We start from the raw sequence: 27,957 nt of genomic DNA, 5'->3' as shown, positions 1-27,957 counted from the left end.
TTACCATCCTACATATCTAGGAGATGACTTGTATGCATATTGCATGAACCCTTATATAGAAACAATTTGATATGATATATTGCCTACAATTTTCGAAAGAAAAACCCATTGGATTATCAATTTGGTTTCGCATGCACTGCCGTAGCGTGAATGATCACGGGCCCGATAGCCGACGGTGTTTGTACTAGACTCCCTCGAGTTCAATAGACCTAAAGCACAGATAGGCGCGAGCCTGGCGAGCATTTCCGCTTCGGGACTCGGCCCGACCGGCTTATCTAAGTATATGCTCAAACTCGATTGGTTTTATGACGAATAATGTAATATTTTTTGGTCATGGACCCGTGATCTAGATGAAGCCCTCTCTCAATTATCGGTGGTCTCAACAAAGAGAGCCGTCCTCATCAGATCAAATGAATGCACGCGGACGGTGCACGGGTCCCCACGTGTCAGCATCCCGGGCGTCCCGGTGTGACCCGACCCACATAGCTCTCCCTCCCGTCTCGCCCGGATAGGGCCGTGGAGCTGAACCGGAGCTTAAACCCGCTTTGAGACCCGACTCGCCCCCTTCATTTAACGCTTCCTCCAACCCGCAGAAGCTCCCAGGTACAGAGGGAACGACAACGACGACGACCTCTCTCGGTCCGATTCTGACCCCGATTCAGATCCGACCCTCGCCGGCGACCGCCATGGTTCCCGCCGTCCGATCCCTCTCTCTCCTCCTCCCTCTCCTTTTCCTCCTCTCCTCCTCCGCCCTCGCCTCCGAGTCAGATCACAAGGTAAAGCTCGTCCTCGTCCTTCCCACCGCGTCGTGGTTGACTCGGCCACTGGTCCCCGACGCGTTTTCCTGAATCCTAGATCTCGCTCGCGGCCTCGTTTTTGGTCCCTAATTTGGTTTAGATCTGCTCTTTCGGGATTTGCGCTGTCTCGGCTCCGGCGTTTTCCGCTTTGATTCGAGGGTTCTCCGCCAGAATCTGGCCGTGTCGGCTTTAGATTTGCGTGGGTGCGCCGGGTTTGTGTCGGTGGAAGTGCCTGTGGCTTAGTTTGTCCGGAGGAGAACCGCGATGCACGTGGGGGGGTTTACTCGCTTCTGTGCACGTGCACGGTCTCAGATGTTTTCTTGGGCGTTAGCATTGTAATGTACGGCATTGATCGGGATGTTAAAGCTTCTTTCGTGCGTCTGATTGTGAATGACTTGCCAATTCTCTTACAGTGGCACTAGATCTTTATACGTTGCAAGTCAGTGCTCAGTCTTTTTAGTGTCAGTAGTTGGATCTCACTCGCTGATCGTTGTCCTAATGTGGTTCCCGTGATGATGAATGCAAAGCACTGACTTTTTCGCATTGATCTCAATTTTCCTAGAGCTGCTTTCTCCTGTTTTTTCTCGGCAGTAGATAGTCTTGATTCGACTCTCGAGTGCTAGCTGCTTCTGCTAATATAGTTTGATCATTTTTAATAAGTAGAATTGTAGCCTTAAGCTTGCAATAGGAACTTTCATATTATTGTTGTAAAGACAAAGCTTTTAAAGACCAAGATCAGGTTCTTGGTGAACTTCGTCTTCTCGATGAGCTTTCTAAAAATCTTACGAATTTATTGAATATAGTCACAAGGGAAGATACTCACTGATAGGTTGTAAAGACAAAAAAAAGAATGGGTTGTTGACTGCTGTTGGTTTTATAGGCAGCACGTCTATTGCCATATCAGTAAACTATACCTCTATTTTTGGCAGCAACAGCTCGTTATTTTATGTTTCCTTATCCAAACAGAAGACGCACATTCTTGCTGACAACTTTTCACTTCTCTTTCAGTATCAGCAAGACGAGGCAGTCACCCTTTGGGTTAATAAGGTTGGCCCATACAACAATCCCCAAGAAACATACAATTATTACAGCCTCCCATTTTGCCGTGCTCCTGGAAATCCTGCACATAAGTGGGGTGGTCTTGGTGAGGTCCTTGGTGGAAATGAACTCATCGATAGCCAGATTGAGATAAAGTTTCGAAGTATGCAGATTGCCTTCACGTTATTTTTAACTGTTGAATCTGATATTATGTGGAGCTTATTGTGAGACGTTTTCCTTTGCAGAGACTGTGGAGAAAGGTGTCATTTGTCCACTTGAACTTGATGAAGGGAAGGTCAAACAATTCAAGGATGCTATTGAGAATAGTTATTGGTTTGAATTCTTCATGGGTATGTAAACCTTTGTTGAGTACTTCATTGACTTAATGTTTAGGTATCATCTACTTCTTTTATGTTAACATATTCTGATAGATTAACTCACCTCTTATATATCTTAATTTACTTAATGACTAAAGAGAGAACTTAATGGAACTAGCTTTATCCAAATATTTGATGGTTTGACACAGTGTAAGGAAAGCATGACCTTTAATACATACAATCTGTAATCCAGGAACCCCATAGCTGTGTTTTTCTCCTCCTTCCCTTCCCTTCCCCCCCCCCCCCCCCCTCCCTTTTTTTTTTGTGGAGAGTTGCACGGGCCTTGGGAGGCTCCTTGTAGAAGTTCCAATGATTTTATACTACATATTCAAAGTGATTGTGGATGTTATTTACTGGGCTTAAAAGTGTGAATGCAGCAGCCACGGCAATTTAGACCATTACTGTATGCATGAATTGGCATTGTTTCTTTTAGTATCAATAGAACCATGTGTGTTCTATGACTTCACTAGGACCATTTGTGACATGGTTATCGTTTTTCCCCCTCCCTTTGATATTGATTGATATATTTCTTCGTCTGGTGGGTTGAAGATCTGTATTATTATTTGCCCTTACTCATTTCAACTTGATGTCTTTCTGGATCATGCTTTGGGATATTGCCTGCTGAATGCAAGTCCAGATGATCTGCCTTTGTGGGGTATGTAATTAATAGTTATTGTTAGATTGAATTTTAAAACTTTGAATGTTTTCCAGTCTCACACTTTTCTTTCCTGTTTTAGGTTTTGTTGGTGAACTGCACCCTGATAAGAACAGTGATAACAGCAAGCACGTACTATACACTCATAAAAGCATCAGTGTTAAGTACAACAAAAATCAGGTGTGACTATCAGTTCATCTGTTATTTATAACAGTTAAGGATTCTGATGCTTACTTACCACTCTTCTTTTATGTAGATTATTCATGCTAGTCTGATGCCAGAGAATCCAAAGGCCTTGGAAGTTGGAAAGACATATGATATGACATACTCTGTCAAATGGGAAGAGATTCCTGTTTCTTTTGCACGTCGTTTTGATGTTTATTTGGATTACCCTTTCTTTGAGCATCAGGTTAGTATGGTGGTTTACTATCTTTTAGTTACGTACATGCATAAACGCAAGAAGATCATCGTCTCCATTTGCTTACGGCGTATTTATGTTCTATACACTCGTTTGCTCCTGACATTTGTTTATCAATATTCAATAGCATTATGGATTATCTAGTAATCTTCGTGAAAGTAACAATATTTTTTGTTCCAGGACGTTCTGTTCAATTTTCCTTTTCTCATTAATTTCTGTGCACTTTTCCTGTGTGACAGATCCATTGGTTTTCTATCTTCAATTCATTCATGATGGTGATATTCCTAACTGGCTTGGTGTCGATGATTTTGATGCGGACTCTGAGAAATGACTATGCGAAATACGCAAGGGAAGATGATGATCTGGAGACTCTGGTGATTCTCTTTTGATATTTTGCTGTCCCCTCCTGTGCTCTGATGTTTAGTGTCTTCTTTTTGATGTTGCAGTGTCGCTGACTAAATTATGATGACTATTTGATGCTCTACCCAGGAAAGGGATGTGAGTGAAGAGTCTGGCTGGAAACTTGTCCATGGCGATGTTTTTCGGCCTCCACGTAATTTAGTATTGCTGTCAGCTGTGGTTGGCACTGGTGCTCAGCTTGCTCTACTTGTGCTCCTTGTCATATTGTTGGCAATTGTTGGAATGTTATATGTTGGGTATGTTCTCATACTTAATGATTATTTGTGGATAATTTTGCTTAAGACAGGAGGATTTCTTTGATCCGCTAGCTGAAATAATATAATCCAGCTTTACTTTTCTTGATATCTTGCAATTGAATGTGTCTTTTTTTTGTCATGACATGAATTACTATTGTTCAGGAGAGGAGCAATTGTTACAACTTTTATCCTATGTTATGCCTTCACCTCCTTTATTTCTGGCTATGTTAGTGGTGGAATGTACTCACGTCATGGCGGTCAGTACTCTCGACGTGTTGTCATCATTTTCAATTGCCTTCGATCTTTGTTATTAATTAAAGTTGCTTTCTAAGGTGTGTTTTGCTGATTATGAAATTCTGTTATCTTGTGTAGGTAAAAGTTGGATCAAGTCGATGATCCTCACGGCATCTTTATTCCCATTTATGTGCTTTGGAATTGGCTTCATCCTCAATACCATTGCTATATTTTATGGGTCTTTAGCAGCAATTCCTTTTGGTACTATGGTAGTGGTTTTTGTTATCTGGGCATTCATCTCATTCCCCCTAGCTCTCCTTGGAACAGTCGTAGGAAGAAACTGGAGTGGAGCTCCGAACAACCCATGTCGTGTGAAGACTATTCCTCGTCCCATTCCTGAGAAAAAGTGGTACTTGACACCCTCTGTGGTGTCGATGATGGGAGGATTGTTACCCTTTGGCAGCATTTTTATCGAGATGTACTTTGTCTTCACTTCTTTCTGGAATTACAAGGTGATTTCCAGTTCCCCTTACTGGAAGATCTTGATTTCTAGAACAAACCAATGAAGTTAATGATAATTCAGTATCTGATTTTGCTCTATTGTGGTTTACAGGTGTACTACGTGTATGGATTTATGCTGCTTGTTTTCCTAATTCTCATCATTGTTACGGTTTGTGTAACAATTGTGGGCACATACTTTCTCTTAAATGCTGAGAATTATCATTGGCAGTGGACCTCGTTTTTCTCTGCTGCCTCAACAGCTGTCTATGTATACTTGTACTCAATCTATTACTACCATGTGAAGACTAAGATGTCGGGGTTCTTCCAGACCAGCTTCTATTTTGGATACACCTTGATGTTCTGTCTTGGACTGGGAATACTTTGTGGTGAGTATTATGATGTCCTCAGTGATTGCACCAAAATAAAAAAAAATGTTAATTGCTCTATTTACTGCGCCCCCGCCCAAAAAAGAGGGTTTAATGACTTTCATTTGCAATGTTTGTTGTAGAATAAAAAAGACTTAGTAGTCAGCTTCCTATAAAGTTTTTCTTTTACATGATTGCAAATTTTGGTATGTGGTGGTTTGTGCACGTTCAGTTAGATATCTGGACTCAGCTTGTCTAGGAGGACACTAAATCCCTAAATTTTTTGGTCCATAGGGAGGAATTTAGTAAATCAGTTGCTTTAAACATTCATTTGCAATACATATTTTTTTTTCATGTCAGGTTTTCTCTATGGTAGATGATGGTTAGTAGCTTTGTAGCTAGTTCAATACCTTATGAGAGTGCCATAATTTTTTCTAGTTTGCCACCTATGTGTTTGGAGTCTATTAGCTCTTGTAATTCCATGTTCGAAGGCTGCCATTTAATTCAACGACTTGATCAGTCTTCTTTTTCTCTTGGAGTATTGAGCATCTATGTGTGATGATTGCGCACAGGTGCCGTTGGTTATCTGGGCTCGAATTTGTTTGTAAGGAGGATCTACAGAAACATCAAATGTGATTAGAGCTTCATGATGGGAAGTGGGCGAAATGGTTTTTCCCGGTACCTTTTGGTTGTGGAGATGACAATAAAAATCGAGAGGAAGCCAGCCTATCACCTTGCGGACTATTTAGAATGTCACCGGACGGTTATCACGGAATTCAAGGATGGGGATGTACACTTTCTTCCGCCGAGCCTGGGGAATCCTGAGAATTTTTTTTTTTTCCTTTATATTCTAGCTGTAAGATGAATAGGGTGCAGGGATTGTTCTCGCTATCAGAAACTTTTTACAAATAGGTGCCCCAGTGGATACTTAATTTCTTGAGTCTGCTAACGTTGTAATGCTATTTTTGCTGTCTGGAATATGGACTTCAGCAGGAAAGGAGTCGATAATGAATTTTGTGATCCTGATGATCATGTTCCTTCTGCTATTGTTTAATATGGAATATGCCAGTTTTGGCCCTGGAATGCATAATCGCCCTCCAGGTAGCGAGTTTCTTCGGGTGTCTGCTATGGCTTCTGTGGCCTTGTCTTTCGTTTTCGCTTTCTGGTTGCGGTTCCATGCGACCACTGATGCTCTGCCGATTGTCAGTTTGGTCCTGATAGGCATGTATTAGTTGCTAGGGCTGTTCGCATGTAGAAGTTTCGCGAATATCGGCTTTAATTGGAATTGGGAGTTTCCTGGACCTCTATTATGTGTGGTACGCAATGCGTTTACTTTGCTATTCACACATATTGAAGCGCTTTCGTGGATTTGGCCGTTTAAAGAGTCTCTACCAGTCACCAAATGGAATGAGAATCTTCACTCTTCTCTCATTTTCTTATGGGAAAATGGACTTTATTAACTGAAGACCAGGAAATTAATCTTGGGCAGGAAAATGGACCAGAAATGTGGGTTTCTTTTGTCTCACGCGCACCAAAAGAAGAAAAGAAAAGAGAAAAAATGAAGGCCAAAAACTATCTCAAGGGAGGAATGTGGCATCCACGGTCGACCTCCTCACCAGTCACCCAATTTTATCTGGTCCTGATGATAAAGAGATAGAGCGAGGCACCAGGACGCGCCACGTGGCAAGCCACAAGCCAGAGACAATCCCCTATCCTCTTCTCCTTCCCACATCCAATATTAAGGCGCTCAAAGTATGACAGTCTTCTCAGTTTTTTTCACACCAAACTAGAGAGAAGAGAAGAGAAATGGCACTTGCAGGAGCTGCACTCTCAGGAAGCGTGGTGAGCTCCCCCTTCGTGAGGATGCAGCCAGTGAACAGACTCAGGGCATTCCCCAATGTGGGTCAGGCCCTGTTTGGTGTCAACTCTGGCCGTGGAAGAGTGACTGCCATGGCCGCCTACAAGGTCACCCTGATCACCCCCGAAGGCAAAGTCGAAATTGAAGTCCCCGATGATGTTTACATCTTGGACCAGGCCGAGGAGCAAGGCATCGACTTGCCCTACTCCTGCCGCGCCGGCTCTTGCTCGTCCTGCGCGGGCAAGGTCGTGGCGGGGAGCGTCGACCAGAGCGACGGCAGCTTCCTGGATGATGATCAGATTGATCAAGGTTGGGTCCTCACCTGTGTTGCCTACCCTCAATCTGATGTCACCATTGAGACTCACAAGGAAGAGGAGCTCACTGCTTGAAGCTCCTATTTGCTTTGCATAAATTAGTCTCACTCCATGCAACTTGTCCTTTCTCTCTCTCTCTCCCTCCCTCTTTACCTGTTTGTTAGTTCACTTAGTCTCTTCCTTTTTTACTGTGCCAGGGATAATTTAATGTTATTCTGAGTCTACTGTAATGGCTTTTCTTTTTCCTATTTCTGTATGAGGAAATAAAACTCATGCTCTATATTCCTTTCTATTGCATTTGGTGTGCAGACATCCTTCATAAGTATGTACGTTCAGCATTATAATATGAAGATGTCAGTAGTCAGTTTCAGGGGCAGTGCTCTAAACCGCACAAATGCATTTAAAGCCTGCTTATGACAATAAAAGGATGTCTGTGGCTTGAAATGCATTGATGTCATCTTGCTAATGCCATGTTTGGAGAACAGTACTCTGCAAAGTATGACAAATTAGAAATTGGGGTATTCATATGCTCCAGCCAAACTAAACTCTCGCAAAAGGCTGCGTGATATAAAGTTTTCTTCGCTGCTTTTGTATCTCCTATCCCATCACACTCCGGGAGCCATTTGTACCTTAACCAGTTTGATAGAGAGGAAAATATCCTACAGGATTTTGGGTAATACAAGATGAGCAGAGCCCCCTTTTTCTACAATATCGTGAATGTAGATGAGTATAACGTCATTCCGTCATCCTATAACTAAGCCGATTGATCTGAATCATGTGGCTTAAGTCCTCCGAAACAACTCTGACAGAGTCTCATCTTTACCTTCCTCCCCAACTTCTCCTACATTGTCTTCTTCGCCATGACGCGAGTGTGGCGTGCTCATGCGCAAGGACTCGGACAAGAATTCCTCCATCCGAAACAAAAACTCCTTTTGCGGACGATCGGAAATATCAAGAACGGTCTCTATCTGGTCTATCGAGGTGACGGTATCCTGATTATTGAGAGAGGCTAGTGAAGAGCTCCGAGATAATGTACCTGATGCCACCGTTATTTCATCCCTCTCATCTATTGTTGTATCAAGTGAACAAGTAGACCTTACGGTATACAAACGCAAAGAATCACGCTTTGATTTCTCCTTCACTCTTTTACACCAGCTATGGAGTGACTCCCTGACGCTCTCTGCAACCAAGGCTTTTTTGCACCGAGATCCCATCTACAACACACGAATTCAAGAGGCAATGACATACTATGATATTAGAGGCAGTCACTAAAACTTGAGCTCAGTTTTAAATTTAGATGTACTTCCAAAATTTAGTACCGACCAGACACAAATTACCAGAAGTAGACAATTATCTCCAGGAGTCAAGCTAGCCTTGTTGAGCATTTAACTTTTCACTTAGCATCTACTCATTTCTTATCAAATCAAGAGGTAAGTCTGTGATAGTCACTCTTAGTTGTGTCAACATCCAAAAGAAACATGCGCACGTGCGCATGTGCGCATTTCTGAAGAGTATCCAGGGGGCCGATGGTTGCTACTAGTAAAAGTAAGAAATATCTTATGAACTCCGTCAGAAAATGGGCACTCTATTCAAATTTTTTCCTCTTAAGCTTTGCCAAAGTGATATTAAAACACCGAAAGGTCATGTGAGGGGAATACTTATGTTCAGTCTTAATATTGAAGACGAATTAATATTAAAGTAGCCACTGAGCAGACAAACATGAAGGTATAGTTCCACTATCAAATGGTCACGCCTATTGCTTGCTGCTAGTGACATGAAGTCAACATAAAAGTATTTGTCATCCCAATTAATAAGTCTTCTAGAGAATACAAACTATTGTTACGTTTGCTCCGGATTGATCGGATTCATTCAACAACCACTTCATGAATAAGAACCAAAATAAGCACCTTGGACTTTTTAGGTTCCTATAATGATATACACAATTAAGCAGGCTAACTTGAGGATTCTACAAGATATGTTGATTCAATGAGATCCACCTTATCTACAAAGATATTAACAAATGACTTTGTGCATTAAGGACTATATTTCTACAGTAGAAGGTAAGCACCGACCTGTGTGACAATTACATTCAGGGGAACTGTGCTATTACTGCACCAGAACTGAACGATGACCCTGCATTGGAAATTGATTGGGGGATATAGCAGAAAATTGTTGACAGATAACCCATATGAATAATAAAGTAGTTGAAATTAGGAATAATGAAATAAAAGAGATCTGCAACTCAAACATAGAGACTTACCCGGAAGCAAGGCGAATGATTACTAACAAATGGTTCTTCATGAAGCATGACCTTTGTTTAAATCCCCACTAAACAAGAAACATAGAAGACTCAATAACCTATCACCCTTCAATAATTGACAGGCAACTGTAGGCAGGAGAGAGAGAGAGAGAGAGAGAGAGAGAGATTGCCACATACCATTAATGGGCAAATAAGTTATTTATTCTTTGCATTATCATTCACTGTTGAAGGAAAAAAAGGTTCCGGGGCGTATATAACTGAAAACCATTCCATGGACCCCCAAGAACGTATAATTTTTGGCCATGCATTCAGTTCAAGCCATAAATGATTGCATAAAAGAAAGAATACTAGAGAACAATAATTAATCTTACCAATGCCCAGATATATGTTGCCATCTCAAAGGCATTCTGCACAGCGAGGAAGATGACTACCGTCAGCCAAAATGACAACGACAATACATGTGTATGCAAAACATAGGCACAGGAAGTAACCTGAAATATGATGAACTGTATTAATTGTAACAGTATCTCTGGCTTTCCGAACCAAAACAGATCATCCCGAGGCTTTACTTGTGTTGCATTGGATGGACCTGTGGGCTCTACAATTTCGAGTGCTAGTGATGAGACAACATGCTGGAGCTTTGTCCCCACCAACATAACAAGCTAACATGCACAAAACAAGTTTAAGTTACACAACCAACGAATTTGGTCCATTTTCTAGAATACCATGGTGAAGAAGGTACTTACAACGGCAGGGATGAACGAAAGCCAGAAATAAATATTGAGACCTGCAAATTTTCTGTTTTGATAAGATATATATACCACAAGTTACCTATTTGCACTTGAAATTGCATTCTGAATATGACAAGTTACCATGGACATTCACAAAGATGCAAATGATAGCATAACCCCACAGTGGCCAACTGCAAAAGACAAGATTGAGATTCTGTCAAATGAGGTCGTGTCTGTGAAGTGAAGGAATATCATCAAAGAAGCTTAGACAGTGTAGTAACAAGATCAGCTTTGTGTTTTATATTGACCTAGCATTGTATATTATGGCCCTTAAGGGCGGCAAAGTTTCCATATATAGAATGGTTGGATGATGTCTTTCCAGACATTATGTGAACTGAAGCCTCGAAGGACTTACAAGATCTCATTCTCATTCAGAAACACCAGAAGTCAATCGAATACCCAAAAACTCAGGCAAATTAGGCTTTTGTATCCCAAAGGTATGCAACCACCACATTATCTCCACAGCAACTATCAAAGGAAAGAAAGCAAGAAAGTAGAGATAAGAAACTACACAACCTCCAAGCCAGTATGGTCCAGCAACATCAATCATACCTGTAAGACCATGTGGATAATGTTGCTGCCACTTCCTCTAAAGAGGAAATTAGGTGTTGCCAACTTGATGCGGATAATGACTCAGACATGAATTCAGAACTGTTTAGATTGAAGACATGCTCACAACCGAAGTCATAGAGTTAACTTCTTTTCAGGTTTAAACAGTTGACGGTAATTACTAGTAGGGTATATTCTCGTATACAACAGAAGTGAGGTTAGAATGTGTTGGCTCAAGAACCCAGCATGATCAGCCACATCCAAAAAAAACCAATTTTATAAGTAGGAACACAATTAATGCATCCACATAAGGGTTCCTCACTCTCGTACTATGTCAATCACTCAAGTCCCAATGGACACCACCCCAAAAGAAATCTTTCTGTGGTTTACAGTGGCAGGTAGTTCTCACTTATTAACCTGTGGAAGCAATGTCATTTGTAGCGGAGTAGATAATTCATTACGTTAACTTTTTCTTTAATGCAGCTAAGAAGTCAATGATGAACCACTTTTCGAGGCCCAAATTGAACTGCAATAGATTTGTCCTATGGCGACTAGGTCTGGTTGCTCATAGCTTGTAGGTTTCAGCATAAAAAAGACATTGTACAGTGAAAAGATACCTGATAACCAAAGAATCAGAAGACAGGTAAATGGTTAATGCTAACCTGATTCCCAAAATACCATGAAACTCATCTTCCATGCTGCGTACCATATACTTGTGAAAATTGTAAGAGTGGGGCAAACCGTGTTTCTGGATACCATTAAAGCAATGTAAATTAAGAGAATATTTTAGCTTGAAAAGATAATTTCAACAAACTAGGAAGAAGGAGTAATTGCTGTAATGTAACAGATAGTGCTTATGATCTCATGTCAGCTACATTTTGCTAATCAAGGTGATACACTTACCACATAGACTTAGCCATCAAATTATTAAGTTTGGTGGTAGACTTGTTCCTTGTATTATTTTGGGGTAGATTTACTTGCTGTCGGTGCTATTAAAAAATGTCAAACAGCCAATCTTAAGATCGTGGCTCCTTGAGCTTAAGTCTCATTCTAGAAGTTCTTACTTCTTAGAACTCAGTATTCAACACGATGCAAAAATTCTTCTTTCTATCTCAATTTTCTTTCATTGGCCAAACAAGCTAAATGTTCTTTTTATTTCACCAAGCACTTAAAAATTCAAGATAAAGCTAAATCGTAGAAGTCCCTAAAAAACACATAATCAATTTTAGTATTTCTTCCCTGTATATATATTTCTTGTAGTATGTATGTGAGATATTATCAGCGTGCATTTCATAGAAAATCCTAGGAGGTTGAGATGATATTTCTGTGATAACCTGGCCAGTAAACTTGTGTGCATTTTTCATCACCAAAAGAGAACTAAGGTATATCAATTACGACAGTCTCATAACTTATTGGCTAACATGTTTCTTTTGAAGTCACCGGTTGACTATTACACAACGAAAGAGGGATCATGTAACTCACTAATGCAATTATATTGCTTCAGTTTATAACCATGCATTACAACCAAGCATGTGCCACTTCCAGTTGATTTTAATTAGAGATGGCCTAAAAAAGTGTATTTTATACGTTTTTAGGTATATGATTATTGTTGAAGATTGTTGAAGTAAGTTTCTTTATATTTATTTAAAGTATGCATAGGCTTCGTCTTCTGCTACTAGGTTCTGCAATGTTATTGCCAAGATGAAAAATTATTTCTAGTTTGGAGGCTGTGTTGTAGGAGTGATAAGAATAGAAAACACGTCCCATCTCTCGGTCTCACAGAGAGAGAGAGAGAGAGAGAGAGAGAGAGAGAGAGAGAGAGAGAGAGAGAGAGAGAGAGAGAGAGAGCATGTCTAACAAGGAATGGACTGAAGTTAGATACCTACACTGATGAAACCCAAACGTAAAGCCAGGTAGTCTGATCTTTGGATAGAACTCCTAAATTGATGAAGAAAGCAAAGCTGCACAAATATCATACAGTGTCACTAACCTATGTATATGCAACACGAGATCAACTTCACAAAGGTTCATCAGTCGAATAAGTGTGCGTCATAAAATAATGAAAAATGTCTTGTCAGAAGAGAACAAAATACTGAATAAGGCAATTAAATTTCGAAGCACAAAAATGAGGCTTTAATGTCCCGTGGCAATGATAAAAAATCCCTTGCAATAACTAATGAGTCCTTCCACCTCACTGATTGCACCCAAAAGCATAAGAGAACGTATGGGACAAACTAAGAGATTGTTTACTGGCTTCTGCAGTCAAACAAGATGGTTGACTAAGAAGGCAACTAGATCAAAAAACACATTGGGATATACTAAAATGCCTTGCGGTCTAGAAATAAGTCCAGAAGGAAGAGTAATTACTATCCAAATAAGGACCCTATTCCGGCTCCATGGATGAGATGTGTGGTGAAAAACAAATGTAGACTGTCGCCTCATAATCTTGGCTTTCTTTGCTGTAAAAATATCAAAACTTGAGCTTAGAATGATTACAAGCAGAAACTTGGAAATGAACAAGATCAATATCTATAACCAAGTCCATCAAGCATATGTTTTTCGATGAAGAAAAAGAAACACGATGATAGGGTGAGAAAAAGAGAAACTTTATTGCACAAGTAAGACACAGTAATCATCCTCTTTTACAGAAATAGTCAGCAACCGGATATGGAGGTCAGTTGTGACTTATTAATGAGCTCAATCACCAATAAAATTTCTATGACACAAGGCTCTTTTGGGGGCTTTTGACTCTGTTTTAGGTGGAAGAGTGTACAACTTTAGTTCTAAAGAGAGCAATAGCAATGTACTGGGATTGCAAAAAGAAACCCAGTTAACTTTAAAAGCTCTTTTCTGATCAGCTGAAGCTCACTCTAGAAAGGAAGTAATCTATCCACCTATCCCAAATAACACCAGAATTTCTGCCAATTACTCAAGTTTCTCTAACATTGTCTAGTCTCTTTTCTTATACTATAAGTTAACTGTTAGAATCTCCATGCAGCTTGTTTATCTTGAAGGGAGACACAATACCATCAGCATCCTGTTACTGAAACCTAATCTTTTTTTGGAAAAAAATACCTACTCTTTTGGTAATCATGTTGCAGAACCTCTATTTAACTGAAAACACCGCTCTCTTTGCATAATCAGAACACAAGGCAAAGAACACTAACAAAAAATAAGTAGCAAATATTTTAACAATTAGTTTTTTGCATGATTAGCAATCAAGGAAAATGATTTATCTTGATTTCAATCAGTTTTTATGACTTACCTTGGACATCCCCTTCAGTAGTTAGAGTAGCCTGGTTTTCCCATTTCCTCCAGCTGTAAATCTGCAGCGGATGCAATTAGGGATCAAATACAGTTCATCAAAGAAATCACAGTCCATATAGCGATGCCAACATGATATACTAGTAATAATTCTAGCAGATGGAGGAGACAAGCCTGACCTTGCTCATGGCAAGGCCAACTGCAAGGCAGCTATAAAGAACATGGGTGATACCGAGGACGAAGAGAAAACGGTGAAGCTGCTCAAGACCTTCATATGAAACAAAAGGTTCTCGGCCCTGCATCATGCTACGAGCAGTCTGATAGATATTTATGTGAATAGATTAAAGATTGATATATATGACAGTGAAACATACTACCTCTCCACATTGATGAGATGACAGAGCATTAATTCCTTTTGGAGGAACATCGGTCTCATTCAGAAAAGAGAAGGAACTTTCAGACACAACATTCCCTGTCATGTCAAAGTCCTGTTCGGAGCATAGGTAGAACTTGCTGCTGAAAAGAGATGAGTTTACACAAATCTGAGAGATCCAATTTGCCCATTGGGCCAGCAGTAGAGATATGAGTCCAAGCAGCATCAACTCTATCAAGCAAACAAATGAAGCAGGAGTCAGCTTATTCTTCACTGAGGGCAACCCGCCCCTCATTGGCCCGGGACACATAAATTTGAATTTGAATCATTGGAAATACACACCTTCCTTAATCTTCACCAGGGAAACAAAGAGAGCCTTCCTCCTCGTCTTCTTCAGCCACTGCAGAAAGCATGTGTCAGTACTTTTACACTAAAAAGGAAGAAAAAACCTTTCTATTCATTGATTAAACATCTGCAGCCGAAGAACAAAATATGAAAAGTAAAATTAAACTAAAAAAGAGTACTCGTTGCTCCAATTTTGGCAACTAAGCGAACAATCACTTATTACTTCCACATTCTTACCAACAGTTGACTTCCACTCTGGCTGAAACAGAGTTGATTAAATACACGCAGTCAGTTTTTTTCCAATATATATGAAACAATCACTACAATATTGCACTGTTCGCCTCAGCCGGTGAAGTCAATAGTCGAGACTACAGAAATTTTCTTCTCTAGTCCTAATAAGATCATATACTCCCACCCACTGGAAAGTGAAATTTCCAAGGACTTTTTGGATCCAGAGACTATGTGGCATGAGGAACTCCAACTCAGAGATTTAGGGGGAAAAAAAAAAGATTCCAACATTGCCAACATCATTTAAACATTAACCAATGCCACCAAACCAATGATTACTTCTTGGAACTTATCTTAACAGTCAACTTTTCAAAGAGCATCTAAATGGACTAGCCACGACCAGAACACATCACTCAAGGCAAGAAGAAGTAAATGATCAGAGAGAGAGAGAGAGAAAAGGGGTGTTACAGCTTACCCTTCCAAATCTGTAAATGGACCTTTCCACGAAAAGGCACACAAAGACTAAGACAGTAACAACGGAAGCAACCAGATAAGTTGGGGTCTCTGCCAGAGACCTGCCTTGCTGCATCAAAGGGTTCATCTTTCGTTAGATTGTTATGCAGACTCAGAGCAGCAAACTTTCACTTCATTAATTTCTCAGGAAAGTTGAGATTTTTTCGGAGAAAGCATGAGACCCAGGAAAAGAAAGAGAGAGTGACACCGATAGATCCGGGAAACAGGGGAAAAAGAAGGAACCATTTTCTTCTTCTTTGTTTAACGTTGTTTTTCTCGTTCATGCGTCAGGGTTGAGCCCGTGCATGTGGGTTTTTTGACCAGGAATCTTAGAAAGCGAGCTCGGTCAATAATTTAGCTTATTCCGAGAAGGCGGACTTTGATTTGTCTTCTGATCTGTGAAAGCAAATGCCAACTTTCCACTGCGCGGGAATTGACGTAATCTCTCTCTCTCTCGCACTCTGTCTCTCTCTTCTCGAAGCGAACATACACGTAAAATATTGCAGGAAATGCGACCCGCCCACGTGCATCTCTCTCTCACTCTCTCTCACTGGCCATCATTTCTTGGAAGCTGGAAGGAGACTCGAGAGATCTGGCTCTGATTAAATGGTTACTGTCTGAACAGTAGCACCAGTTGTTTTGCAGGTAGGCCCTGTGGCCCGAAAAGAGAGTGTACGTTGGCCATGAAAATTAATTAGCTTCGGCCCATGTTCCATCATTACCTAATGATCTGGTGCACAAAGGAACCAAATAATGGCAGCCGGCGTTCCTAATCCAACAGTAGTTTTGGCTGGTGTAGTGAAAAAGTTTATGTATTTGCTGATTGAAGACTTGTTTTGGAAAGTATGTACAACGCAACATTATTAGACTGACACCTATTAATGTGGAAAGAAGAGGAAGTGACGTCTGATGAACGATGTGACCAGAGGGCGAAATAAAGTGCGGATACCATGTTACAACAGACGATATGCTGCTGATTGCAATGGGGCCAAGTGGATAAAGTTCGTGCATTTTCATAAGATGGTACATCTCTTCCGTCTAGTGTACAAAAAAAAATCATGTTATTGAAACGAAAAGCATAACTGGTCATTGAAGTCCTGGGGCCAGCATTATCTGCATCATGATCTTCTCATTTAACACTAAATATAATAGTTGAAAGAGCAAAAGGCTCACCCAGAAGTCTTGCAAAACCAGCCCTTGAATCAAATGATATCGTTCAAAAACTTTATCAGGAAGCCAGACCCTAAACGACCTAACTAAAGAAACTCTCAATTACACTTTTTCCCAGAATTTTTTGAAATTAGGATATGAGAGATAAAATACATTTGACACAGCATACTGAAAAAACACCAATCGTATGGCAGGCTAGCTTTCTTCTCCTCTGTTACCTGGTTGGACCACGAAGAAAACATCACGGGAACATCACATCACACAACAATTTGGCTGAGACTCCAGCATCTCAGGTGATCTGCACAAGTTAAACGTTCATGAGTCCATTGAATGAATGAGCTTAATCCACTACTTGTTTGCAGAGCAAGTTAAAAGGATCAAATATTAAAGCACATTCACCAAAAATGAATCCGGTAATTGGTCCATATAAGCTAAGACATGGAGAACCCAAGACGGAAAAGCAAATTCTCTCTTTAAGTGCATTTCCATTGTCCCCGGGGAGTAGGTATCTAGATTCTAGATCCTTCTTTTGGCCAAAAAAGCTCAACTTTTAGATTCAAACTAGCCTTTCAACAAGGCCTCATGAACAGATACCCACAAGGAAAAAGTATCCCTGATGGATAATACCCGAGATGACATCCAAATGTCATCAAAACTGTGCCCCAGTAAACCAGGCTGCTCATGATCTGAAAGCTACTGGCACTTTGAAGGGCTTAACAAATCTGGAAAATAGAGGGGACTATGAGGAAACTAAATGGAGAAAGATGAAAAATTGAATAAATGCACTACAAAGGGTGATGACTCAAAAAGAATTACAGAGAAATAGAAAAACAGTGTCTCTCGAGTCTCCGCATGTTCCTTTTATCATCCCAGACATAGTCATATTCAAGCAATTAGGGTCCCGAAAACTGAACAAGGATAGGGTTATGTCTTCCAAAGTAAGAGATAAATGACTGAGGGAACTTGGCACGGGGGTTGTAACCAAGTAAAGGAACTAATCATGACGTTAAAACCCAATACACACGACCAATAACAATTCCTTTTCCCACTCCAATGAAAGCCAAGCCCAGATATTAATTAAGCAGTTCTCCTTCTTCAGTTAAATAGCCATCCATTGGCTTAGTAGTATTATGAGGAATAAAACCCCTCATGATGAAGATGCTATCCCACTCTACGACAGCTTCATTCCAGCAATAAGCAGCAGACTTTTTGCAAAGTGTTTCACCTAATTCCACTGCCCAGCTGGGAACCGATAAAGTCTCCTTCAATATTCCATTAAATAGACAGGAAAGGTTAAGTAGGAGTTGATTTCAATCAATCTTCAGCTCAGCTCAGAACTCCCGAGCAATGACTGGAAGCTCAAAATGGATTGGAGAGTTTGCATGTCCAAATCCTGAAACTCATTACATTGTCTCCATGGATGGGTGTTCTCTATAGTCTCCTATCACTAGGCTCACCAACCAACTGGATCGATTCCTAACAAAAGAAAGGAGACTGCCATCCCCTTTTCCATTCTTCCTTCCCGCCTGATTCCAATAAGCTCTTGACCACTCTCAGAGGTAGCAGGGAACAAAAGGAAGAAGGGCTCAAAGCTAAGATCAGCGATTGGAGGATCACCTTTGACCTGCCCGACATGCTGTCCTCTTCAATGCAGTCATGAAGTACGCCTTATATATACAATTTTGATTTTGCTCGTACAAATATAATGTAAGGAGGAGAATCCAGAAAGAGATGATAACCTTAAGAGAGAGCACATAATGTTGCATGATACTTCAACTTTTGCATCGCTCATTGACAGCAGGAACCAACTGAGCATCAATGGAAGCTTAGCCGAAGAAAACTTCCTCTGGGTGGACAATCCCAATATCCGGTGATTGAAAACCAAATTTTTTTTGACAATTATATGCCCCTACTTCACAAATATGAAGCTGGGTTTTCCTAATATCTCATTATAAATCCAAGAGGAGTTGCTCAAATGCACTATAAGCCTGCGGACTTGAGAGAGTATGTAGGGCGATTCAAAGGTCATTTGCCCATGAAGCATCAATTTTCCCCTAGCAATGCATCATCCAACTAACTAAGGAAGACATATTTTCAAGTAAAAGAAAAGGCCAGACATCATAAATATTGTCAGTTCCCTAAGACATATCTGACATGAATCACTGCTCACAGATTTAGCAAAGAAAAATTCAACAATGAGAGATGGCCTACATTGGAAACAATATAATTGAGAAAACTTACAACTGGCCAAGACTGGATAAGTCAAAATCAGGAGCCAGCTCCCGAACAATATCATTCGGTGGTTGACCGCACTCCTGCATTTTTTGCATTAGCTCCACAATCTTTGTGAAATTATTTGGATCCTTCTCATAGACTTCATTAAGATCTTTTATAAATTGATATTGATGGGAAAAGCGATCATAGTCTTCTTTGCTCAACGTCGCTTCATGCTCTTCCAACCACTTTGGATATTTCTCTCCAATTTCCTTCATCGGTTCGTGAAGAATCTCCTTTGACAGCAGATGCTGCATCATGTTTTCCATCATAGATTCCATATCCTAAGGAGATATCAAAAGAAAAGAGTTATAAACAAACAAAATTTTCCCTATACTGCTTGCACAAATGAGGTGAATGAGCAAGCATTATTATCGCGGAACCACAATTCCCAGTCTGCAGGCTAAGGATCGTGTTCGAGTGATTTATACCTGAGTGCCAGCAAGCTCCTCAAACTGCTTGACCCATTCTTCCAACATGGCATTACCACCCAAATCATCCGCACCAGTGACAGATTCCAATCCTCTGACAGCTTCCCTCGTTTGTTCTCTGAGCTTATCTAGAGCTTCCGTAACATGGGTCGTGTCCTTCGATGCCATTTGCTTTCCCTTTTGCTTTTTACTTCTCAAATCAGGCAATCCCATCCCCAAACCCTGAACCCCAGAAGGCAAAGGAGCCACCTCCTGCTTCGTCGCAGCACCATCTCCACTCCTACATCCAAATAGAAAGTCCAAAAAATCGATACGGTCAGGATTGCCCAACAAAAAAAAAAAAAAACATGCCCACCAACTATTTGATGATTTTAAATCAAAGAAACAAGACCGTGCCAGAACAACAATCACCTGGAAGAAGAAAGGTTGAGACTCTGGAAATCGTCCAAAGCACCTAAAACCATCACGCGAATTATCCCGTAAACATCCCCGCTATATCTATCTTTCTGAGAAACATAGAGAGAGAGAGAGAGAGAGAGAGAGAGAGAGAGAGAGAGAGAGAGAGAGAGAGAGAGAGAGAGAGATGAAGAAACTCACTGTCGAGGAGTTCGTCCAAATCATCGGCTTGGTGGTCGGCCATGGGGGAAAGCGATTCCTGTTATAATCCCCAATGGCAATCGCGACCAATCACGTTGTAGCACCGGCGAAATTCGAGGATTTTGGAGGCGCGTCGATGGCGATAGGGAGGAGGAGGACGACGACGACGACGCTCGCCCTGCTGAAACTCCGAAGAAGAAGAGGAGGCAGCAGGCGGAGCTGCTGCGAAAAGTTATCGAAATTGACCCGAAAAGGATACAAATCGGGGGCGGTGCAACCGACAGAGCTTTTTGGGGACGAGCTGATGAACGCGAGCCAACGGCGTGGATTGAATGTCGCCGAGCGCAGTCGACAAGTTTAGACGGTCGATCTTACCGTCAACAGATTTCTTTCTTTTCTTTCTTTTTTTTTTTCTTGATCGGGAACCGTCAACAAGTTTCTGACCAGCTTCTGTTTTGAGAATTTTAATAATTTCATGTCGGAAAACCATCCACCTATCAGTGCATCGAATATATATTATTTACTAAATCCGTAATTACATTTCGAAATATAAATATTAGTAAATCCATAAGAAATGGGAATGATTAGGCATGAGTTGAAAGATTACATATTATCTGCCTTATAAGTGGCTATAGTTGATCCTAGTTATTATGTTTAATGCAAACAAAAAGAAAATTGTCAAAATGCAAGTCTTGAATTTCCAGTCCGAATTAAAATATTTTTCTTTTTCGAATTTTGAAAAATGAGAGGGAATTCAAAATATGTCCGTATATACTTCTAAGGATTCGCGCGTCCAATGTCAAGTGAAAATCTAAGGTAATGCTTGGAAAATTCGAAAATTTAAGCGAAAGTACAACCATTAATCCTCAAAGGAGTAAAGCATAATTAATTAATAAATCCATGTACCGAAAAAATAATTAATTAAAATAATCCGTTTTTTTAATTTCCAAGCGACAGAGATCAACGACGACGTAGCCAGAACGAGACAACTGCGTGCGAGACAACTCAAAAAAGAGATTCTCTCTCTCTCTCTCAGGTGTCGCCATCGCCATCGCCATTTCTCCATTCCCTCCACCAACGGATCTTGGCCCCTCCGAGCAAGCGCCGCGACAGAGGAGAGAGGACGGCCATGGACGACGGAGGAGGAGCGGCGTCGTCGTCGTCGCCGCCGCCGCCGCCGAGGAAGTCGCCGGACTCTGCGCCCGCGCCGAAGCAAAAGGAGAGGAAGCAGAAGAGCGGGTTAGGGTGGCTGGAGTGGACGCGAGGGTGGATGAGCGTGATAGGGGAGATGCTGTTCCAGAGGATCATGGCCAGTCACCTCCAGAACCCTCTCCCTCTCCCTCCCGTCAACCACCTCACCTGCATTGTCACCGGCTCCACCAGCGGCATCGGCCTCCAAATCGCCAGGTCTTCCTCCATCTCTGACCTAAATCCCTTCCCTTCTTCTCTCGTTTCGTGCTCCGACTTTCTCCGATTCCTTTCCCGAGCAAAATTGAGGGCGATTACTTCTGCGCGCGCCTTCACTTGCTTCTGTTTGTTCATTGAGTTGCGCTCTCTCTAAGTATCTCGGAGATGGTATTTAATGTTGTTTTCGTTTCTAAGAAGCCATAGGTGAGAACCGAAAATGGAAGTGAGAGAGTAGTAATTCGACGAAAATGGAAGTTGCCGGGCTTAGTTGTCTGGTTCTACTTCTTTAGAGTTTGTTCGTCCACATGCTGTTAGCTTGTTCTGTCATCTAGGACTCCCTTTTGACGAGGCTAATGGATCTGATGCTTTGTTTTTTACTTCCAGGCAGCTTGCGGAAGCTGGGGCTCATGTTGTGATGGCCGTGAGGAATCCAAAGGCAGCTCATGATTTGATCCAAACGTGGCAAATTGAGTGGTCTGGAATGGGTCTTCCTCTTAACATCGAGGTATCATAAAATGAGGAGCACTGTTTTTAATAGCATTGGAGTTGGTGCCTAGGAATCATTTTTGTGCACCTTGCTGGGTGAAATTTTGCTTTGACTCCAGTTCAAATTGCTCCTAACATATCATGCAAACTTCTCTCCTCCATGTCGATATACGTGTCAAGCTTTGCAATCTGAATTCCCCTTTGTTCCATTTCTTTTTCTCTATTTGGTTTCTTCTTTTTTGTGATCATGCCGCAGAGTTTGCCTGCATTCTGGATTTGATTAGAGTGCCACACTTCTAAGTTCTAGGTACGGGATTATAATATCCATATTGGATGGGGACCTAATGCTGTGTCTTTGTGTGTCTTTGTTAGGTGATGGAACTTGATCTTCTTTCGTTGGATTCTGTTGTGAGATTTGCTGATGCATGGAATTCGAGATTAGGGCCTCTGCACGTTCTTATCAATAATGCAGGCATATTTTCCATTGGAGGTTGGTCTTTATGAACCATGTAATCATTTATATATGCTTTCTCAGTGTTTAAACTGCATTAGAATTTAATGGCTCAGATCACTTCTTGTTTCACTTTATGTGAAGCACTGTCGTTTTCCAGCAGAAATTATGATGTCATGGCTAGGGACTGATATTGCAAGGGTCAATAGATCTATGAATTTGATACCATATTTCTGATTAAAACATTGTCTGATGGATTTTTTGTATACAATGAATTGATTCCTTCCTTTTATGTAAATAACATGGTATTTATCGGTAAAATTCACTTGGATGTATTTATAACCCTAGAAGAAGTCGATTTGCCTACTTGAAGTACTAATGACTCTTAAGGACACATGGGTTTGTCTTCGGTGAATTATGTATATTACCTTCTTTCGTCCTCATTGTTTATTTAAGCAATGAACACCCTTCTCAAACAACCATGCAACAGGGAGAAACTCTCATTTAGAAAGATAAATTTTTTTGGGAGGTCACATGGGCTATTCTTGCCTTACTTTTCTTTGGACATATGCTTGTTTAAGAACAATCTTGCCAACTGATGTACCTTACTTGTGGTGATTTCAGAACCACAGAAGTTTTCAAAAGATGGATATGAGCAACATATGCAAGTTAATCATCTTGCTCCAGCATTGCTATCGGTATTGCTTTTGCCGTCACTCCTTCGAGGCTCTCCAAGCAGAATTGTCAATGTAAATTCTGTGGTAAGTTTATGACCACAATATAGTCCACATTCGTCATCTTACTTTAAAATTGTGGACTGTGGCTTATAGGCAAATTACCATAATCAAGTGGTGAATTAGATATTTGGTCGTGAAGTATCATATTGTGTTGTTGGATTGAGAATCATGAGATCTTTCACAACAGTAAACATAGAGCTAAAGTCATCTTGAGGAGTCATACTTGTCAAATGCTCGATGATGGCTTGAAACTATTCTACGGTAGGGCAGTTAAACAATAGGATTACTTTGATCCCAAGCAGGCAAACTGGCTTTTGATTTCCTTCAGTTAGTGTTTTCAATAACGTATTAAGTTGGTGCTGCATTATGGTAATCGGGTTGTTCTTTGCCTCCATTTACTAATGACAGATGGCTGAAAGAATGATATTCCTGTCTTTGTTCTTACATGATGGCAATTTTGCAGATGCACTATGTTGGCTTTGTTGATCCCGAAGACATGAATCTCACTTCTGGGAGGAGGAAATACACAAGTTTATTAGGTTACTGTAGCAGCAAGTTAGCTCAGGTACAGTCAGAATGATCTTACCTGATTATGAATGCGATGACATGTTGGTATAGGCTAAATAGGCTATATAATAAAGGTACCAAGGGTGTATAACCCGTATGTGAAAAATTACAGAAAAAGAGTCTTCAAAGTTGCTCTCCAGAACAAAGTCTGATTTTAACAAACTATACTTACTGAAAGTGATTTTCACTATCCGGAATATTCAATAATATAAGCAAAAAATTGGAATCTTCACTCTCATAAGCTGTCAATATCTCTCCTTCCAATTAGGTTAACAAAAAATTGTGGAGGAATATTAGCAAGTACCAATCTATTCTCTTTGTTATTTACAAAATAAGCTCCTTTCCAAGTGCAATTTCTTCCCTAACCATTGAAACTTAAGCCAAGTGAATGCAGAAGTCCAAATGCCGTGTTTTTCGGGTGTCTCGCTCCAATGTGATGGATTAGATTGTGGTCGATTGATTCGGCTGGGCATTAACACTTAGGCATGATTACCTACTTGTCCCTGCTTCCCTTTTTTTGTTTCCCTTTTGAGAACTATTTGTATTTTGACAGCTGCTGCTGCTGCTGCGATAACAAGCAGAACAACAAAGCTTTTTCCATGGCTACATGGATATTTCTGTGCTATTTTACCCTGTTTAAGTACTGTTAGGGACAGATGTCTTTTCAGGAGAATCAATCAACTTTCTTTCCATCTATCTGAAATGAATGCCGTGGGGTACATTCGACTTGGTAATCGATAACGTTTTGATAAGATTGAGTTTTATCTGATAGTGGCATTACGTGCTTCTCATGGAGAAAGTGCTCGTGTAATCTCCTCCGTTGGCGGACAAATAGAAGTCATATTTCTTGTGGCTTAGGCGAGTCAGTGACTTGCAAGCTATTTCCAAGAGAAGCTGTTTTCTTCCCTAATGAGCTGTGAAAAAGGGTAGAGCTAATAGAGATAGCTCCAAATCTCTTATCTTCTTGGCTTAGACAAATCGCTTTGTTGGCGGTGCCTGGATTTAGGACAATGACCTTCCATCTCTTCTGGGTCCTTGATGTGGACTTCTGTTCCTTTTGGGTCCTTTATCCGTCATGTTGGCTGATAATCTGCACCGAATCCTCTGGCCAACGAAAAAAAAATTCTGCACAGTATCTTCTACTGTCCCTGCAAACCTATTTGGCCATGCTTTTTCTTTTTGCTAAAACTTCAATCTTCTATTCCATACTAACTTCATGAGTTTAGTTCTCTGAGATTGACTGTTTGCCACTTATGCCTGTTCATACCACAGTTCTCTTTTCTGGAGTTAGCCTTTATATCACCAAGTAATGAAGACTTGTGAGGTTCGATGCTCCATTTAAATGTTGTTGGATGGTTGACCTTGATCCATCTGGTTTGTATGTTAGGATGAATGGCCATATACTAATTGTTTACGCTATTTAGTCTGCAAACCTATCAATGCAACATTTTTACTGCTGTATTGTCCCCAACCTTTCTCCCTTTCTGGCTTTAAATCATTTGCTCTCATTCCTTTTTATTTTTCCCTTTAATACATTTCTGTACGATTTGTGCTTAGCAATTAGTATATTTCAGTGCTACATACCAATATATTGTAAATCATGAAGTGATACTTATTAGAATGTTGATTATGACCTGTAATTATTACTAATGAGGCGAGGTGGCCTTATTCAGGTTATGTTCAGCAGCGTCCTCCATAAACGGCTGCCTGCTGAATCTGGAATCAGTGTGTTATGTGTATCACCTGGAGTAGTCCAAACCAACGTTGTAAGTATGCTGAAGTAGTTTTCATTTTGAATATGTAAAAGTGAGTACACCATTAGACTTTGGATACATATATGTGTGTTGTGTCAGTGTGCAATGAGTCAATGATGGTCCCAAAGGGGTGGGTGGCATAACGCTGTTGCTGGTTGCTCCATGTATACTGAAACTTACTTTTGCTTTCATGTGAAATTTTCATGATGACGACGCCACCGCCGGGTCATCCTAGTCCTCTTTTGCCTACATCCTACATCTGCCTTGATTTGCTTATATGGTTGTCATCGGCTATCCTATGTAATTTTTTTTCCTGAAATGATTGACATCATGATTTAATAGGTGATCTATCTCCCATTTATATAAAAGGACATCCATGGTGTAATTTTTTCTTTACACCAGTACTTTTGAGAATAAGACATGAGGAGATATCAAGAATTTGTACAGATAAGTGCTTATTTAACATGGTAATGGACATGTGTTTGATCCGAGGAGTGCTTGTGTTTCTCATATAAATCCTTATTGAAAGTATTTACGTTCTTTTATCATATGGATGGATATGATCGTCTGTCATGTCATTTCAATGTCTTATATGTTTCATTATGACAACTTACTGATAGCAAATTCTTTTATATTTTTCAATGAATTGAATGCAGGCGAGGGATCTTCCTAGAATTGTTCAAACTGGTTATCACTTGATACCCTACTTTGTATTTAATCCTCAAGAAGGTTGGTCTTCTCACATGCCAGATTGTTTACCAAACTGAAAGTTGTATGGTCCTTATGTTGCTGATTCGTTTATTTCAGAAAGGGAGTGAGTATTCGAATGGAGTTATGCAGGCATAATCCTCTTATCTAGTTTACTATGCTAGCCATTTATCTACCCATTCTTGTTTTTTTTTTCCTTTTTTATATTCAATTAAAATATCTTCTTTCCAATCTGAAATAATATGGGTTTAAATTTCGCGTCTCACTACTCATGCAGGTTCTAGGAGTTCACTTTTTGCTGCGACAGATCCTCAGGTTCCAGAGTACTGCGAGTTACTGAAAGCGGATGAGTGGCCTGTTTGTGCTTTCATCTCTCAAGATTGCCGTCCAACAAACCCTTCTGAAGAAGCACACAATGTCGAAACCTCTTACCGGGTATGGGAAAAGACATTAGAGATGATAGGGCTTCCGTCAGATTCTGTGGAGAGGCTTATAGAAGGGGAAGAGATTACATGCCGATATGGTGGTCATTAGGGTGTTTATCCTCTCTCTTTTAACATGGAAGTGCTGGTCGACATGAAAGCCTCTGCACAGAATGCTCGTGAATGGCATCTTCAAATGTTTTCTGATAGCATTTCATGGCGCCGATTCTGATTCATGAAGGAAGGAAAAGGCCGATTAGAGAACTCTAGCAAAACTTCTGTTGGACAGTAAATGTTAGGATGAACTCTTCTCTTTCACACTTTGTGAGATAGTTTAACATTAGCGAGCCTTATCCTTGGAAATGCATGTGCTTGTTATAGGCTGTGAAGCCACCGCTAGTTTGTCTGCCACCGGGTTTCCCACTATGTACATTGTTTTGTTGAAGATTGATAAAAACATCGGGCAATTCTAGCATGCTTTTTGGCCATTTAACTGGATCTATCAATGGTTGAATTTGCTAGCAGTAGCTTGTTATCACTTGGATCACTGGAAAAGTTTATATGATTTATCGTGTAAAAAGTCATTGACGTATATTGTAAACGTGTTATTGATCATGACGTGGAAGTTACTAATCACATAAAAGTTGTTACTTTGATGGAAGCAGGATGGATTTGATTTGTGAGACGTCATTTCGCTCGTGAAATTAACATAGAAATCGGTTGTTGGAGGCTTGGAGCAGATACTTCTAGTTGGAAAGGTACCTATTTATCAGAGCACACCCCGAGGTAGACAATCGCCATGCGGCGATTGGCTTGGGCCCTCCTCTACTGCATGTAGCTAGGTTCGAGTACCATGAGTATTGACAGTTTTTCATGGATGAATTGGACAGTGTACCGTAGTTGTCATGCGCTGATATAGCACGCCGTTGTTCCTTGCGTCACAATGCTCATTAATTAATACTCTTTGCTTCGGCAAGAGATGACTTTTGGCAATTGATTAAGTAAAGGAATAACGCTTTGGTGCAAGCCATTGCCCGGTTGCTTTGGTCTAATCTAAGGCAGGTTGCGACTCGACCTATCAAGTCTCAAGTTGTCAACCTCCTCTTTTTGAGCTTTGTACCTGGGGTGGGTGATGGAATTCGGCACTCGGTGCCATCGAATCTAAGCACGAGCAAACTAGGCTCGGGCTTATATAATTCGTTTCACATCACATGAATATAAATTATAGAACCCATCCAATAGTACCTCAATTTTCAATTTCGTATTTTGTTTAGTCAACCGATGATGACATTGACATTCGATTATTTTTTCATTCTCGGACTGAAGAGTGTGGTCCGGTCTGGTGTGGTCTGGTCTGGTTGGGGGGGACTGTTTTAACAAACGTTAGACTCCCACCCCTTCCCCTTCCCGTGCCCGT

General features: G+C 40.7%; 5 protein-coding genes across 6 annotated transcripts; 3 read left to right on the top strand and 2 right to left on the bottom strand.

Annotated features, from left to right (window-relative positions):
• Positions 1 to 578: 578 nt before the first annotated feature.
• On the top strand, positions 579 to 6,070 carry LOC115679620 (transmembrane 9 superfamily member 1). The gene is made up of 12 exons (XM_030603244.2): positions 579 to 776; positions 1,806 to 1,998; positions 2,081 to 2,185; positions 2,850 to 2,867; positions 2,950 to 3,047; positions 3,124 to 3,276; positions 3,525 to 3,659; positions 3,775 to 3,941; positions 4,104 to 4,198; positions 4,314 to 4,687; positions 4,789 to 5,062; positions 5,614 to 6,070. Exons 1-12 carry the CDS (start codon positions 687 to 689, stop codon positions 5,679 to 5,681), a joined length of 1,770 nt encoding a protein of 589 aa, XP_030459104.1. The 5' UTR covers positions 579 to 686; the 3' UTR covers positions 5,682 to 6,070.
• A 731-nt stretch (positions 6,071 to 6,801) lies between these two features.
• Positions 6,802 to 7,583, top strand: LOC115679625 (ferredoxin). The gene has a single exon (XM_030603253.2). The coding sequence runs from the start codon at positions 6,848 to 6,850 to the stop codon at positions 7,286 to 7,288; it is 441 nt and encodes a 146-aa protein (XP_030459113.1). The 5' UTR covers positions 6,802 to 6,847; the 3' UTR covers positions 7,289 to 7,583.
• Positions 7,584 to 7,686: 103 nt separating this feature from the next.
• Positions 7,687 to 16,510, bottom strand: LOC115679621 (MLO-like protein 4). 2 transcript variants are annotated; one of them, XM_030603246.2, is made up of 15 exons: positions 15,499 to 16,104; positions 14,793 to 14,850; positions 14,455 to 14,681; positions 14,257 to 14,373; positions 14,079 to 14,139; positions 13,181 to 13,272; positions 12,700 to 12,774; positions 11,476 to 11,561; positions 10,346 to 10,395; positions 10,220 to 10,260; positions 9,965 to 10,135; positions 9,845 to 9,880; positions 9,474 to 9,541; positions 9,286 to 9,346; positions 7,687 to 8,427 (listed from the first exon to the last, which is right to left on the bottom strand). In XM_030603246.2, the coding sequence occupies exons 1-15, from the start codon at positions 15,622 to 15,624 to the stop codon at positions 7,996 to 7,998; spliced, it is 1,701 nt and encodes a 566-aa protein (XP_030459106.1). In that variant the 5' UTR covers positions 15,625 to 16,104; the 3' UTR covers positions 7,687 to 7,995. The 2 variants fall into 2 exon arrangements, with proteins under 2 accessions (XP_030459106.1, XP_056163294.1); XM_056307319.1 differs by lacking the exon at positions 9,286 to 9,346 and having other exon boundaries at positions 8,212 to 8,427; positions 15,499 to 16,510.
• Positions 16,511 to 16,645: 135 nt separating this feature from the next.
• LOC115679624 (peroxisome biogenesis protein 19-2-like) lies at positions 16,646 to 20,262 on the bottom strand. The gene is made up of 5 exons (XM_030603252.2): positions 20,009 to 20,262; positions 19,823 to 19,865; positions 19,412 to 19,691; positions 18,948 to 19,264; positions 16,646 to 17,004 (listed from the first exon to the last, which is right to left on the bottom strand). Exons 1-5 carry the CDS (start codon positions 20,049 to 20,051, stop codon positions 16,959 to 16,961), a joined length of 729 nt encoding a protein of 242 aa, XP_030459112.1. The 5' UTR covers positions 20,052 to 20,262; the 3' UTR covers positions 16,646 to 16,958.
• Positions 20,263 to 21,017: 755 nt separating this feature from the next.
• On the top strand, positions 21,018 to 27,064 carry LOC115679622 (dehydrogenase/reductase SDR family member FEY-like). Its single transcript, XM_030603250.2, has 8 exons — positions 21,018 to 21,415; positions 21,800 to 21,920; positions 22,274 to 22,391; positions 22,977 to 23,113; positions 23,553 to 23,654; positions 25,330 to 25,422; positions 26,067 to 26,139; positions 26,396 to 27,064. Exons 1-8 carry the CDS (start codon positions 21,138 to 21,140, stop codon positions 26,650 to 26,652), a joined length of 1,179 nt encoding a protein of 392 aa, XP_030459110.1. The 5' UTR covers positions 21,018 to 21,137; the 3' UTR covers positions 26,653 to 27,064.
• The last annotated feature ends 893 nt before the right edge of the window (positions 27,065 to 27,957 follow it).

The sequence above is a fragment of the Syzygium oleosum genome, unplaced genomic scaffold, assembly GCF_021117445.2.
Source record: "Syzygium oleosum isolate NSW1041296 unplaced genomic scaffold, Sole_v2.1 Sole_v2.52, whole genome shotgun sequence".
NCBI classification, from domain to species: domain Eukaryota; kingdom Viridiplantae; phylum Streptophyta; class Magnoliopsida; order Myrtales; family Myrtaceae; genus Syzygium; species Syzygium oleosum.
Note: the sequence above shows the minus strand (reverse complement) of the source record. Positions and strands in the feature narration are given on the sequence as shown.

Coding starts and splice junctions, on each gene's coding strand:
- LOC115679620 (XM_030603244.2), top strand. CDS start 687: ATGGTTCCCGCCGTCCGATCCCTCTCTCTCCTCCTCCCTCTCCTTTTC. Junction 3,660..3,774: donor ATGATGATCTGGAGACTCTG/GTGATTCTCTTT, acceptor TGCTCTACCCAG/GAAAGGGATGTGAGTGAAGA. Junction 5,063..5,613: donor TGGACTGGGAATACTTTGTG/GTGAGTATTATG, acceptor GATTGCGCACAG/GTGCCGTTGGTTATCTGGGC.
- LOC115679625 (XM_030603253.2), top strand. CDS start 6,848: ATGGCACTTGCAGGAGCTGCACTCTCAGGAAGCGTGGTGAGCTCCCCC.
- LOC115679621 (XM_030603246.2), bottom strand. CDS start 15,624: ATGAACCCTTTGATGCAGCAAGGCAGGTCTCTGGCAGAGACCCCAACT. Junction 14,682..14,792: donor CCTGGTGAAGATTAAGGAAG/GTGTGTATTTCC, acceptor TTTGCTTGATAG/AGTTGATGCTGCTTGGACTC. Junction 9,881..9,964: donor TACAGTTCATCATATTTCAG/GTTACTTCCTGT, acceptor CTCGCTGTGCAG/AATGCCTTTGAGATGGCAAC.
- LOC115679624 (XM_030603252.2), bottom strand. CDS start 20,051: ATGGCCGACCACCAAGCCGATGATTTGGACGAACTCCTCGACA. Junction 19,692..19,822: donor CTCAACCTTTCTTCTTCCAG/GTGATTGTTGTT, acceptor ATTTGGATGTAG/GAGTGGAGATGGTGCTGCGA. Junction 19,265..19,411: donor AGGAGCTTGCTGGCACTCAG/GTATAAATCACT, acceptor ATATCTCCTTAG/GATATGGAATCTATGATGGA.
- LOC115679622 (XM_030603250.2), top strand. CDS start 21,138: ATGGACGACGGAGGAGGAGCGGCGTCGTCGTCGTCGCCGCCGCCGCCG. Junction 21,416..21,799: donor ATCGGCCTCCAAATCGCCAG/GTCTTCCTCCAT, acceptor TTTTACTTCCAG/GCAGCTTGCGGAAGCTGGGG. Junction 22,392..22,976: donor AGGCATATTTTCCATTGGAG/GTTGGTCTTTAT, acceptor TGGTGATTTCAG/AACCACAGAAGTTTTCAAAA.